This window comes from Lucilia sericata, unplaced genomic scaffold, assembly GCF_015586225.1.
Source record: "Lucilia sericata isolate MDLA Ls3-8-SP2 unplaced genomic scaffold, ASM1558622v1 Contig000010F_arrow, whole genome shotgun sequence".
In the NCBI taxonomy this organism is placed as follows: domain Eukaryota; kingdom Metazoa; phylum Arthropoda; class Insecta; order Diptera; family Calliphoridae; genus Lucilia; species Lucilia sericata.
Genome location: NW_023994050.1, coordinates 1,133,804 through 1,150,000, shown reverse-complemented (window position 1 = coordinate 1,150,000; position 16,197 = coordinate 1,133,804). Strand labels below are relative to the sequence as shown.

At 30.9% G+C, this 16,197-nt stretch overlaps 1 protein-coding gene across 2 annotated transcripts in view; it reads left to right on the top strand.

Moving 5' to 3' along the window:
• Positions 1–15,862, top strand: part of LOC119603704 (protein lev-9) — a 54,927-nt gene extending 39,065 nt beyond the window's left edge. For both annotated transcript variants that reach the window (XM_037955848.1, XM_037955838.1), the window contains 9 exons: positions 10,705–11,505; positions 11,748–11,911; positions 12,015–12,122; positions 12,486–12,823; positions 12,887–13,035; positions 13,200–13,314; positions 13,376–13,494; positions 13,609–13,768; positions 13,851–15,862. In XM_037955848.1, coding sequence (XP_037811776.1) covers positions 10,705–11,505; positions 11,748–11,911; positions 12,015–12,122; positions 12,486–12,823; positions 12,887–13,035; positions 13,200–13,314; positions 13,376–13,494; positions 13,609–13,768; positions 13,851–14,724 — 2,828 coding nt within the window. In that variant the 3' untranslated portion in view covers positions 14,725–15,862. The remainder of the gene's footprint in view (positions 1–10,704; positions 11,506–11,747; positions 11,912–12,014; positions 12,123–12,485; positions 12,824–12,886; positions 13,036–13,199; positions 13,315–13,375; positions 13,495–13,608; positions 13,769–13,850) is intronic.
• Positions 15,863–16,197: the final 335 nt, after the last annotated feature.

The window sequence follows — 16,197 nt, the reverse complement described above, 5'->3', positions numbered from 1 at the left end:
TATCGTTATGATAAAACATAATCAGACAATGAGAAAATGGGGGTAAGAATGTTTTGAAATCTAGTTTTAAAAGCCACTTTTTAGAAGTATGTTTTGCAAATAACCAATGCAGCTCATTTCGAATGTTTATCTTGATTGACATTATATGAATATTAATCTAATTAAATTCCATTGTTAATATTATATGAGAAAATTACCAAAAAATTTAATTTTGAAAAAATATTTGACTTTAAAACTAATTATTTCTAAATGATAGAAGCTCGAAGGACTCAATTTCTATTAATATAAAACGATATGTTTTGAAATTAAGAATTCAACCATAGATAATAAGAGAAATTTTTGGTGAAAATTATTTGGACTTTAAAGCAAATTATTGTTTCATGTCATGGATGGTCTTATGTATGGTCTCATGTGTAGAATTTGATATGACTATTGATTTTTTAACAAATGAACACCTATGTACATCGAATTTTAATTTAATAACACATATGTATATTAGGGTGGCCCCAAAATGGAAATTGCTGATGTTCCCACCGAAAATTGAAAATTTAGTTCATTCTAAGATGCCATTTCTCAAAATTTTTGTCCTGACGTCAATATTTGGTGAGCTGGATCAAAGGATAAAAAGGTCCTTTTTAGGGTTTTTATGTTATTTTTTCACATTTTTGACAAATAAACCATATGCAAATTTAGTATCATATGAAAGGTCCTTGGGAGACGATTTCAATGACATACACAATTTTGTATACAACACCAAAATGATTACAAATGTCGTAATTTTTCGGAAAAATTTTAAGTTTTTCATATTTTTACAAAGAAATATATATTGTAATTAATTGAAATTATTATATTATAAACCTCACCTCACCTAAATTTCACCGAAATGTTTTTTTCTGTTTTTCGAAATTCTTTATGTTTTGTATTCTATCTTAATATTTTAAACTCTATTTTGTCCCAGGTATTCTGTTAGCTATATTTATCTAAAATACAATGGTATATAACACTTTATGGTTTCATTCTATTATCAATCAAATTTTTCAGTTTAACTAACATAGTAACACAATTTATCCTAAATATCTACTTGTTTGTTACGCTTGCTTTTTAAATATAAAATAAATATAAATAAATAAGTGAATTTCTTTAAGAAAGGATCTATTAAAATATAACAAATTGTATCATGACTGATTTTAATATACATATTTACGAAGTTCAATATCGGGGTAATATTTTTATGGTAGCTCTATGATACCATGGACATTGAAGTTCATCAAATTATATCTAAAAGGTTAACATTGAGGGATGGACAAAGATTCATTATATCAATATATGTATTTAAGAGTGATCGATTCAGTTTTTCAATCGGTCTTAAAACCGGTTTTTTCTGATTTACCAGTGTCGGTTTTTTCTAAATGTTGATTTTTTCGAATATCGAATAACCCGGTTTTTTAACTTTTTAAAAGAGGTTTCGAATACTTTTATTTGCTTTGTATTCAAAGATTACTTTAATTAAATTTTGAAATAAATAATAGTACAGCCTGTCTAAATTTTAAAATATTCGAGTCAAGAAACTAGAGTATATTTTTCTAAAGCACCTTTGGTTAAACTTTTTTGATTTTCCTAATTAATTAAAAAAATTTATTTGTAAAATTGATTGGAATAACTGTTGGGTAAAATTTTATCAATCTTAAGATTATATTCCAATTACAATAATTAATTTGTCGCTGAAATATTATAGCAGTGTTGGAATGCCTATGAAAATTTACTAAACAGGGACTTTAGAATAAACTAGGATTATGATTCTTCCCAATTTTTTACATTAAAGAAATAATGTTTATTTTAAAAAATCAGTTCGGGTCATAATTGTTTTTCAAATTAAACTAGATGTTTTTATTTATAATAAAAAACCGTTTTCTCTGAATTTGAAAAATATCAACCGGTTTTTTTCAAACGTCAACTATTCGTACTACTCGAAAACCGGTTTTTGGAAAATGTCGAATAATCGATCACCCTACGGTATATATAATACCTTTTCTACTTCTGTTGTTGATTATTTAAAAATGTCTAAATATGTGAAGGTGTATTTCAAAAATTAAAAACTTTCAGCAAAAAAAAAATATTTTAGTACTCTAAGTTCCAAAAAAGTACCCTCTGAAATATTTTTTGATACTGAAACAAAATCTCATTTTCCATCCCTGATATGCATCAATACATCGTTTCGTCAATACATACATACATAAATCGATGTATACATTCCCTCTGTTGTTCATTTATAATACAAATAATATGAATAACACAAATAAGTAGTATGTGTGCAAAGCACACATATTTTCATTAACCCTACAAACATTTTCTATTGCGGAAGTTACCCGTATGAAACTTCCAAACGTGCTAAAAGCTCGCCAGCGATGTTGCGGAAGTATAAGAATTCTTGTCACCAGTCGGGAAGATCTGATGCCGAGCTGGGGAACGTCTAAGAGTATCGTGGAAGATACTTCTGGAATCCCCGCAGAAGAAACTTCTAGATGACTCTTGGAAGTAAGGTATTGCCAAAGACTCTTCTAGATGTGACTAGGAAGTCACTTCTTGAAGTGACTACTTAGTATCATCTATAAGTGTTCCTATCTTATCTTCTAGAAGAAGAGTATTCTCTTCTTCTAGAAGATGAGTATTCTCGTCTTCTAGAAGATGAGTTTTCTCTTCTTCTATTTGTATACCCACCAAGATAAAATCTATAAAAATAAATCTAAATAAAATGAAATTTTATAGTTTTTATTGAAATAATTGAAATTAAAATAGTAGAAAAAATAATTGATTTAAGAACTAATCTAAAAAAGTAATATATGTACATTAGACCGACTCACAAAAAATGGTGCTTGAGTTACCCCTCAAAATATTCGCTGTTATGTAATATGATGTTCCCAAAATATTTTCGGTTAAGTGTTGTCCATTCGTGAGCTGGATAGTTCTAAAGAAAATATCGTATGGGAACACGATTCTTCATGTTAAATTCAATATTTTATCCAGTTTCAAAAAATCTTTGTTATGTTTTATAATGGTTCCCAAAATATTTCTATCCTATCGATGGCTCTTTGTGAGCTGAACCGGTTACAAAAAAGTCCCTTTTTAGTCATTTTTTTTTAATTATACAGCATTTCTTAAACAATATATACAGTATTTGGTATCATTTGAAAGGTTTGAAGAAAAGTATAGCGGTGCGCAAAATTTGCAAAATTTTGGATACATTTTATTTTTCTTAGTGAAAACCCTAACAATTTTAAATATTTTGGAATATGCAATTATAAGCAGACGGCTTTAAAATACTATTTTAACGATACGCCGTATTGGATATTTTGTTTCAAAACAAACAAAAATTAAACAAGTTAGAGTGCTATATTCGGCTGAGCCGAATCTTAAATACCCTCCACCAGCTACTTTTATATTAATACTGTTGTAATTGATCAAATATTTATAGAAATAAGTTTTCTCATGTCTTAAATAGAAAAACCCCAAGAGTTAAACAGCTTAAATCTGTTACAATTCCAAGATTTTTTGAACATTACAAGCCCCATTTTCTTTTATATTTTTATAGCGCCCTAAGATATGCTTTAACGATACTTAATAATTTGTGTGAAAAACTTAAGGAAATTAAAATTTTCGGGGCAGGACCTAGTATGGGAGATATGACCAATTATGGACCGATTGGAAAAAAAATCACAGTAATATTTCTGTGCATATGAGCAATACGTGTACCAAACTTTATATGGATATTTTAATTTAGTAATGAGTTATGAGTGTTTAAGTGATTTTCGGGAAGGGACCTTGTATGGGAGCTGTGACCAATTATGGACCGATTGGAAAAAAAATTCACAGTAATATTTCTGTGCATATGAGCAATACTTGTACCATACTTTATATGGATATTTTAATTTAGTAATGAGTTATGAGTGTTTAAGTGATTTTCGGGAGGGGACCTCGTATGGGAGCTATGACCAATTATGGACCGATCGGAAAAAAATTTCATAGTAATATTTCTGTATATGTGAGCAATACTTGTACCAAATTTTATATAGATATCTTGATTTAGTAATGAGTTATGTGCGTTTAGTTAATTTTCGGGAGGGGACCTTATATGGGAGCTATGACCAATTATGGACCGATCGGAAAAAAATTTCATAGTAATATTTCTATGCATATGAGCAATACAAGTATTGTATGGATATCTTAATTTAGTAATGAGTTATGTTCGTTTAAGTGATTTTCGGGAAGGGTGCTTGTATGGGAGCTATGACCAATTATGGACCGATCGGAAAAAAACTGTCACAGTAATATTTCTGTGCATATGAGCAATACCTGTACCAAATTTTATATGGATATCTTGATTTAGTAATGAGTTATGTGCGTTTAAGTGATTTTCGGGAGGGGACCTTATATGGGAGCTATGACCAATTATGGACCGATCGAAAAAAAAATTTATAGTAATATTTCTGTGCATATGAGTAATACTTATTCCAAATGTTATATGGATATCTTAATTTAGTAATGAGTTATGCGCGTTTAAGTGATTTTCGGGAGGGGACCTTGTATGGGAGCTATGTCCAATTATGGACCGATCCAGAAAATTTTTTCTCTCAATGAATTCTATTAACATAAGATTTTAATTTGTAAAATTTTGTGAAGATATCAACATTCTGACGGAGGTTATTAACAAAAAACTTATTTTCCGGGAATATGCACTTTTGTATGGGAGGTATATGAAATTATGGACCGATGCTGGCAATTTTCAGCACAAATAAATATCTTGTGTAGAAACGAATGTATGATGACTTTCATGAAATTATCTTGCATAGTTTTCGAGAAAATTACATCAGAATGTGTAAAAAATGCTTATTTTTTTCGAGGTTGTTTTAAATTTTGATTCATAACTTTTCCCAATGTGAACAGATTTTGCTCATTTTCAATACCAAACTGTACCGGATAATAATGAATGTTTTGGGTGAATTTGGTTAAATTATATTGCTTCGTTTTAACGTGAGCGTGTTTTACACAGACAGACAGACGGACGGACGGACAGACGGACATAGTTAAATCGACTCAGAATTTCATAAGGACCCAGAATATATATACTTTGTTGGGTCTCAGATGAATATTTCTTGGTGTTACACACGGAATGACAAAGTTATATATACCCTCTATCACCACTGATGGTGGTGGAGGGTATAAAAAAGTAATTCCAAAATACCTTTTTTAATTTGGTGTAGCTTACGAACGGTCATCGCTAGACTTAAAATATTTTGCGAATCATCATAAAACAAAGCAAGGTAAATTTTGAGAGGGGTAACAAAAACACGTTTTTGCTTTCCATACAGAGTGAGTCGGTCTAATGTACATATGTATCAAAAATTTAGAATTATTACCTTATGATAAGATAATTTTCAGGAAATCTATATAATTAATAGGCAAGACGATTTTTTGTGACCCCTTTTACTCTTACAGTATACATCTGATCTGGGCAAAAAATATATCATTTTAAAGGTATTTGTTCACAGATGTGCACAATATATATATTAATGAGATCGGTTCAGAATTTTGGGAGCTATAAACGTTTAAAGTAGTTACTAATACATAGAAACAATAGTCACACGTACGTATTCTTGAAATTAAAAACAAACAAAGCAAGAAACAAAACAAAAAGTAAACAACACGGATTTTTGAAAAAAGACAGGAGGTGCAGAAACGTTTAACTTCTCTGTTGCTGTTTTCTTTTTGTATTTTGGATGATATTTTGATTTTGTTGTTTTTAATAAGATTTTTGTAATCAAATAAGTATGTAAACAGGCTCAGGCAATGCGAAAATAGGATTTTATTGTTTTATATTTTTGTGTAAAGTGCTAAATTGTGAATGAGATAATGATCAATTTTGTTATAACATCGTTACGATTGTTACCAAATCGAATATTTTTATAAGAAGTAGGACTTCAGTTTTATATTCAGAATTTTCGATTGAAGGTTTTTCGTTATTTAAACTTTTCAAAATAATTAAATTGAAGGACTTTCCTGAGGAAACAACGAACTGGGAATATAAAAACATGTGTAAATAATGCTTGGGGACACCTCAAGATATGCCAAAAAATGTACTGATATTGGTGTTTGACCTGGAAAAATATTGGTAGGACATCAGTACCGGAATTCAGTAATATCGTAAAGTAATGACAAATATCGGTTACATTAACGAATTTTCAATTCCCTAACTTTTTAACGACTGTAGAATATTTTAAAGACAAAGATCGGAAAACTATAAGAATGTCAAAAGTTATGTATTGAAATATTTTTAAATTATAAAATTATTAACGTGAACTTTTTATTGGTCGTTACACTGCCGATGCTTTTCGATTATGTTCAACGAAAAAAATCGGTGAAATAAAATACTGAATTGCGATACATAATTATTAGTTTTGATTGATTTGGAAGATTTAAATGATGGATTAACGAATTGATTCAATGTCAGTAAGTAATAAAAAAGCCTGTATAAAATATAAGTAAAGTTTAGTTCGTCATGCCGGTACATGATACACCGCAATAAATGGATAGGTATATCGCTTATATGCAGGTTTAGCACAGCGAGGATTTGCTGATATTCTCCTTTTTTGGGTTATTCTAACCAATTAGGATATAGTAGTGTAAAGTGAAAACTGTAAGTTGAATAGGTGATGGTTATATGCTATATAAAAATAGATAAAACTGCTAGATGAAACTGCTAAATATAAATCATGTCTTTTGGGATAAAGAGTGTTTAACCGTACTTAGCAATTTATCGTTTATTTAATAAATGTAGGTCTGCTGAAGTCTTTGTCGAATGTTATAAGGGAGAATTTATACAGCATATACTTGATGGAAGGACTACTAATGACATCCAAATAAAATTTATTTATAATTAGATAAGACATTATTTATTTTAAATATTTTTATTGTTTTGACAAATTATTTAGAACATTTCCACTCTGTATTTTGAACAGCTAACATATCTTTAATGGTGTGTACAGTAGAGTACTCCAGCATTGTGAACGTAGCGTAAATATGTAGGGGATAATAAGTCGATAGAAGAAATGTTCGTTATTTATTATTTTTAAAATAGTTGAAATACTTTTGTAAAACAAGTTTTATAACTAATTTTGGCAATTGAGGTTTTAAACTTCTGATGGGACTTTTACCAAAAACCCATCACATTTTCTAAAAGAAAACATTAATAATAGCAAATTATACACTTTGATAATATCAATAAAGTAAATTTTTTACCGCAGATTTGAACTATAAAAAAAGGGTTTTATTTTAGCATATTTATGCATTTTTTCCAGCATAAGTTCTGGTCGAATTTCGACCGCTGGGCGAACTCTAGTCTGTATTAATATTCCAACTGTTCGTATACTTGTAAAACGTTGGACTCTAAAATATTTTTGTAGTTCTTCATAAATTTTATGATCAATCCTTCAAATTGTAGGAGTTATATTTTGGAACGTATTAATCCTTCAACGAAATAAAGAAAAATAATGTTATAATTAATATATACATACTTTTATATTTATTGAAATTACCTGTTATACTTTAGGAAGCAATAAAAATAGCATTCTCTTATGACCAATACATTTCCCACCAAAGTTTAAACGGTCAGATCCATTTTTTACATTTTCTGCAAATAATCGACCTTCTTAATGGAACCGCGTGATGAAATAAGACGTATATAACTTACCAGATCCCTTTTTTATACCCACCATCAAAAAAGATGGGGGTATATTGTTTTTGTCATTCCGTTTGTAACACATTGAAATATTCATCTAAGACCCATAAAAGTATATATATTCTGAGTCCTTATAAGATTCTTAAGACGATCTAGCCATGTCCGTCCGTCTGTCTGTCTGTTGAAAACACGATAGAGTCCAAATGAAAGCAGCTAGCGAGCTGAAATTTTGCACAGATACTTCTAGTTGATGCAGTTTGTTTGGTATTGAAAATGGGCAATATCGGTCCACAATTTCGCCTAGCCCCCATATAAGGCCCCCTTCAGAAAATGACTTTATCGCTCATAACTTGCTAAGGGAAGAACCAATAGCGGTGAAATTTGGCACAAATATGTTTTATGGGAACCTAAATCTCTTCGTAGAATTTTATAAGGATCGGTCCATAATTGACCCTACCCCCCATATAAAGTCCCCTTCAAAAATGACTTTATCGCTCATAACTTGCTAAGGGAAGAACCAATAGCGGTGAAATTCGGCACAAACATGTTTCATGGGAACCTAAATCTCTTTTTAAAATTTTATAAGGATAGGCTCATAATTGACCCTACCCCCCATATAAAGTCCCCTTCAGAAAATGACTTTATCGCCCATAACTGGCTAAGAGAAGCATCAATAGTGGTGAAATTCGGCACAAACATGTTCTATAGGAACATAAATCTTTCCGTGGAATTTTATAAGGATAGGCCCATAATTGACCCTACCCCCCATATAAAGTCCCCTTCAGAAATGACTTTATCGCCCATAACTGGATAAGAGTAGCATCAATAGCGGTGAAATTCGACACAAACATGTTCTATGGGAACATAAATCTCTTTGTAAAATTTTATAAGGATAGGCCCATAATTGACCCTACCCCCCATATAAAGTCCCCTTCAGAAAATGACTTTATCGCCCATAACTGGCTAAGAGAAGCATCAATAGCGGTGAAATTCGGCACAAACATGTTTTATGGGAACATAGATCTCTTCATATAATTTTATAAGGATCGGTCCATAATTGACCCTACCCCCCATATAAAGTCCCCTTCAGAAAATTACTTTATCGCCCATGACTGGCTAAGAAAAGCATCAATAGCGATGAAATTCGGCACAAACGTGTTTTATAAGAATTTAAATCTCTTCGTAAAATTTTATAAGGATCGGTTCATAATTGACCCTACCCCCAATACAAGGGCCCCTTCAGAAAATGACTTTAATGCTCATATCTGACTTTAAGAAACATATGTGCATATATATAGCAATAAAATTCGACATAAAAAATTTTTATAGGAACTAAAATCATTTTCTTAAATTTTATGAGAAAATGACTTTAAAGCTCATTACTAGCTTAAAACTGCGAGTACTGAGTACGACATGAACAATTTTCGTATTAAGGTCTCCTTCAGAAAATAACTTTAAGGTACAAACTAGTTTTGTGTGAGCCAAAAGTTCTTTATCAAATTTTATAAGGATCGGTCCTTAATTAGCCCTATCCCCCTTGTAAGGTCCCCTTCAGAAAATGACTTTAAAGCTCATTACTACCTTAAAACTGCGAGTACTGAGTACGACATGAACAATTTTCGTATTAGCTACAATCTCTCACTAAATTTTATGAGGATCAGTCTGTAATTGACCATACCCCCCTATAAGGTCCCCTTCGGAAAATTACTTTAACGCTCACTACTGACTCAAAAATGCTATTACAGCAGTGAAATTCTACGTAAACAAGTTTTGTACTAGCCAAAAACTATTTATCACATTTTATGGGGATCGGTCTATAACTGACCCCACCCTCCATATAAGGTCCCCCTCAGATAGTGACTGTAACGCTCGTTACTGGCTGTAACGCTCAAATGCGACTACAGCGATGAAATTTCACATAAACAAGTTTTGTATGAGTTTATGGTTATAAATATTGGATCAAACAAAATCAATATTTTTAATTCGGAAGAGCACGGTCCATGCTTAAGCCTTTATTAAATTCCCTCTTCCAAATATTTCCCTGATGTTCATAATAATATCGACATATGATTCAACATAGATCGATAATATCAAAGTTTATTTATAAGGATGATTTGATGGTGGGTATATAAGATTCGGCATGGCCGAATATAACACTCTTACTTGTTATATTTTAATTTAATTAGAAGTATTTTAATAGGGGGTACAATATTAGCTACTGCTTTCTAAAAAAAATAAAATATTTAAAAATTAATTAATTTATTTATTTATTGTTTTGAATCAATAAAAACATTACCTTTCATGAACATTTTTTAAATAAACCGTTAATTAAACCGTCTATAAAGATCTGAAATTACTCAATCATGGATTATTTTTAAAATTATTTACAGTCACTAACGATAGAAACATCTTAACGACCCTAAACGGGATATTGCTTTTGACCCTAATACTGCAATACTATTTTTTGTTTGCGCTCTTCTAAGTAAGGAGTTATACACTTTCATAAACTTAAGAATATTAGTATCATATAAAGGTCAGAAAGACCTGGTGTTAATAACTAAAAAAGTACCTATAATTAGAATAATTAAATCCAAAGCTATATGAAAATTAAAAAAATTGTATTTAAAAAAGGTGGTTTTATTATTAAATATCTTTCATATTTTTTTAATTTTAAACACACTATGGTGAAGGAGAATGTAGACTTCTTACTTGTTTTATTAAGTTATAGTTTTTAGAAAAAATCACTAGTTTGCTATTCAGTAATCTTTGACAATATACATGCAAAAATCTGTTTTTTTTTCAGAAATACCTCGTTTATTGTGATTCCTATGATAATATTATGATATAATAGGATGAAGATATTTATAGTATATGTTATTAAATAGTGTCAAATAATATTTTTGTAAATGTCAGTATTTATATAAAGCATACATACATAATACATACATATGTATATATATTTTATTTTGCAGACGACAATAAAAATAAAAAGATACATCGATCAAAGCGAAGTCCTACTGATATTGAAGAAGCTTACTCGAAATACTATGAGCGTATAAAACAAAAGTATCATGACTTTGTAAAATATCTTCTCGGATATAACAATGGATTGTATAATTCAATGGACCTTCGTAATCCTGCGAAAAAGTTGAGAGTACATAATGGTCGTTGGTATTATATTACGAATGAAACTGAACCAAACCCCAAATATAAAGTCTTACATAAATCAAGAGCTATAATTAACGACTTTAACCTTAATGAATATGATGAACTTGAAAATAAAGCGCACAGAACAATAGGAAAAATACCGTTACCAAATATGTATGATAATTCCCAATACACCTCGCTAAGAAGAACTAATGAGCCGATGCTCATGAAAAGCAACTCGTACAATTATGTAATAGATACACCATCTCGTAATTTTAAGTCTTCCAACGATTCAGACTTTATCGAACAACTAAAAGCCCAAATTATACGTAAAAGAAAAAAACGAAGTTCCAGTTATCCAACTGATACTGACACAGAGCCATCAGAACAGTATGACAATAAGGAGGGTCGCAAAAGATTACGTGGCCCATGTGAGGATTTGGTCTGGGATTCATTTGCCAATGTTACAGTAGTAAGGCCTGGAAAAGTTCCTGGCAGAAATAGTGTTGGTATTATTTTAAGTTTAGAATGTAATGCTGGATTCAAGTTGAATATAAAGGGAGAAAATGCAACCGCACGCTGTATTCGTGGCATTTGGAAGCCAGAAACACCAAAGTGCATATCAGGTAAGATGATGATAACAGAAGAGTATGTTACAGATAAATTGGATAATAGTAAAGTGACTACTATCTTCACTCTTGTTTACAAATAGTACATTTATAACGAAATCAAACTCTTACATGAAAGAAAGTTTGAGTTGAAATTTTGAATCAATATAGTTAAATATGTACTATGGAACTATACTTTTTAAATCAAAACTATTTTGACCACCACAAAAATATTTGATAATTTTTATTTACTGCTTAAGCGCCATGTTTGGTACCATCTGTGGAGAATGGAAAGTATTATAAAGTTGAACCGCATACAACGGAGCTTTCTGATAAACCTTCTCTAACACCCCTCTCAACCTATGAAGAAATTCAATCAAATGAATTCATAACATTGGAATGTGAAGATGGATTTAAAATAGAGGTAAGTATTATAAAACTACTACATACTTACATATGTTTAATATAGACATTAGCAAACATATTAATTACAATTGAAAAATAAATATATATTTCGTTCCAATTAGGGTTCTGCTCAGTTAAGATGTGCACATGGCAGTTGGTCTGTTAAAGCTTTTTCAGAATGTGTTTCAGTGGCATGTACATTACCCAATATAACTGGACTTATTTACGAGGTTATAAATGTGTTCACAATCAAAATATAGTACAACCCAAAAAAAAAAAAAATTGCCGATGTCTCCAGATCCAGAATTAGACACATCGACAATTTTCTGATTTTATAACATTGTCAGATATTTTATGGAGATTTAAAACAAAAAAATATATAATAATTCTACCCAAAGTATTACCGAAATTAGAATCTCTTTTAAATATAAGCCTTACTGCTAAAATTTTAAAGATTTGACACATATGTAGTTTCCAAATTAGAAAATCTTTGTCTGAACTTTTAAATCTCCAAACAATTTCTGACTCCAAGTATAATTTTTTCAAAGGGAATATTTTTTATATTTGCTAGTATTATCTTTAATCATTAATAGGGAGGCTATAGGGCTGGTCTTACAATTGGTCATGGAAGTTCAGTATATGTACGTTGTAATCATTCTTCCAGTACACTTCCAATTGAAATGACTTGCAGTAAAGGGGTTATAAGTCCACAAAATATACACTGCGAAAGCGGAATGCGAAAGTCTCGCGAGGAAATTATAACAGACTCAATGGCTGCCGAATCAAAAGAAAATGAGGATAACAGTATCGATTTATCACATACACTAGACACTTCGGATATGGAAGAAGAATCGAACTCTACAGATGATCACAACGATGAGTCCAAAATGTGTGGACCACCCACTATTAATGAAGGTGCTCTTATTTATGTGTAAGTTACTATTGTGTTTAATTTATTTATTTCAGCGCTAAATTTCTTTTTAAATTAATTTAGAAATGATAAGAACAATATGAAGATAGAGAGAATTTACGAGAGTGGCACAGAAATTTACTTTAATTGTATACCTAGCGCATCAGGAGAACGTAATACATGGAAAATCATATGTGAAAATGGACAATGGATCGGAAGATCATATAATTGTGGTGAGTAAATTTATAATTTAAAATATTTAATTATAGTACTAATGTTATACTCTGGTAGTAATATTGAAAACCATACTCTGTACATTTTTTGCGAAATAAATCTTTATAGATACATAAATATTGTTTAGTATTGTTATGTATACCATATTAATCTTATTTTTTAGCAAATGGAACATGTCTTTTTCGAAATAATGAACCTAATGTTGTAAGCTTCTATAATGATTTGGAAATACGAGAAGATGTTGTCGAATTTCCACCTGGTGCAACTATTACCTCAAGGTATCTGAACAATCATTTAAGGAATTAGATGTTTAAATAATAAAATGATATTAAATTATAGATGTACTGATATTGGAAAGTTTGAGCTAATTGGTAGTATTGAACGTACTTGCATACATTCTGAATGGACAGGAACAAAACCTCAATGTTTTGGATTAAATCAAGAAAACGATTATGCCAGTAAGTTACATGTATGCAAATTGAGTTTTATTGTGCAAAAATGGAAGAAGTTAAAGACATCTAAAATGTCTTGAATGATTATAAATAATATTTTGTTTATATACATTTTTTAAGTGGAAAAGGCGCCTACAATATTATTTCGACGTCAAAATGGACCAATCGCACAAAGTAATGACGGAAAATTAATAGTGTATCCAGGCACAACCTTACATATGGAATGTTTATGGATGCGACGATTTGGGAATCCAAAATGGTCTGTAAGCCATGATTACAAGTGAGTTACTGCTGGGACTAGTTTTTCTATGTTTATTTCTAAAATTTCAGTCATTATTCATGTATGTATTTAATAATTACAGAAATTATTCCGAAGGATGGGTTACGGAAGAAGGTCGAGATGCTACGCTAGAATATCGCCTTACTATATCTGACGCTCAGACTGATGACTCTGGAACTTATTCTTGTGAAACTCCTGCTAGGCATAAACATTCAGTTGAAGTGGTGGTTAAAAGTATCAATTGTCCTGAAATACCAACAAGGCGGGGTTTAATCGTAAACACAAACGAAACAAAACTCAGCACAAGAGTATTGATGTCATGCTCAAATGGCAATTCATTAATCGGCGCATCTGAACTATTTTGTCTTCCTAGTGGAAATTGGAGTGCACCATTACCCGTCTGTGAAAGTGTCGAGTGTGGAGATATACCATTACCAAACAACATTAGCTCCCCAAGAGTTTCTGTCCTTTCGCGAGAAGTTGGTGGTCGTGCAGCCTTTTCATGCTCATCTGGTTATGGATTAAGGGGACCTTCGGAGGCAATATGTATGCCATCGGGAGAATGGGCGACACCTTTTCCGACTTGTGTTGAAGTTCAGTGTGATAATCCCGGAGCTCCACAAAACGGATATGCGCAAGGGCAGGCGCCTTATCGCGCGGGAGATGTTGTTCAATTTAACTGTAATCCAGAATACATGATGCAAGGTCAACCGATTATAGCTTGCCAAGATAATGGTCGATGGTCGGGAGGATTGCCAAAATGCGTACAAGCGTGTTCGTATCCAGGAACAGCAATCAGTGGACATATGTCTTCTGTACAATTCTATTACGCAATTGGTGAAAGTATAACATTTACGTGTGATGCAGGTCTCGAATTACGTGGACCGAAAATGGTTAAATGTCTTAAAAATGGCAAATGGTCCGGTGCTATTCCACAGTGTGTAACAACTGATTAAATGCGTTGCGTTAAACATATAAATCCCATTCACAATGCTGGTTTTATTAATTTTTCTTTCTTGTTCATGAATCTTCTTTAACTACAAAACAAATTTGATATCGACATTGAGACTTTTTTCAGTATATCGCTACTAGCATCGTGAATGTATCTACTACTTAGGCCTCTTATCTCGTAAACTATTTTGCAAATTTGGCAGATTTAGTCTAAAAAGTGGTAGCAGGTCTATGACTTTTATATGGACAATTTCATGTCAAGTGACCTAACTCAAAAAATCGATTTGCACCAAGGTTAGTCCTATTGGATTGTAGGCCAGAGAAAAATTTTGTAAACAGTGAAGAAATATCTATCTACACTCCTTTGGGCAATTTTTGCTAGGTCCAATAGGTGAAAAGATACTCTCATTTGAAAAAAACGCTGTATGACCAAAATGTCCAACTTTGACCCTGGTCTACTATCCTACTATATTGGTGCAAATTTCATCCAAATTGATTTTTTGAGTTGGGTCACTTAACACGAAATTGCCAATATATGGGCAAACAACGTATAATCTATTTTCATTTTAACACTATGAAAAATTTCTGTTGTTTTAACTGTTACTAACTTTTCGATTTAATCTCTCAAAATAGCTAATTAGTTTACAGTGGCAACATTCGACATTAACAAAAGCAATATTTTTATATTAAATTTTCGCAAAAAAAAAATAAATTATAATTAAATATTCAAAAAATCAAAATTAAAAATGCGATCCATGAAAATACAAACTGCAGTGAGTACTTGTTCTAGTATAGCGAATTAGAGAATAATTCTAGAACTAGTTTATCCATCAGTGCTCACATTGGTAAATCATGGAATTAATTGCAAGAATTAGCGGAAGGAGGAATTCGTATGGTTCCTTTGATGCCATAACAGTGACAAGTTTTATAAAACTTATACTCGCCGAAAAAAATTGCTCGCTTAATGATTCTTGAATTTATTTAGCGGTTATTAGATTAGATTTAAAATATTCCCTCCAAAATAACCTTCGGTGAACACAACATTTTAGCCATTTTTTATTTTAACGTTGATATAGTCCATTACAAATTAATAATGTAATAAATTTTTATTAAAATATTCTATGGAAAATAAAATATAATTTAAGTAAAACGAATTTAGTATTAATTATAAATTCACAAATTATTTACGAGGAAAATCAAAATGTGTCTTTAAAGGTTTTAATTAAAATAAGGTGAAGGATATACATTTTAAATAATCTTGCATTGGACAGTGTGAAAAAAAGTATTCAGCTGTTTTTTTTGTAAATTATTATACGTATATTAGAATTTAAACAGCGTTATGTTTATCCAAAAGATACAATAATTTTGAAAAGTGTGTATATTTGAAGTGAAGAAAAATTTTCATTTTACAAAAGCATATTAATAAAAAATTGATCAAATTCATTATGTTGAATTTTGAAGGGTGAGGGTGATCAAGG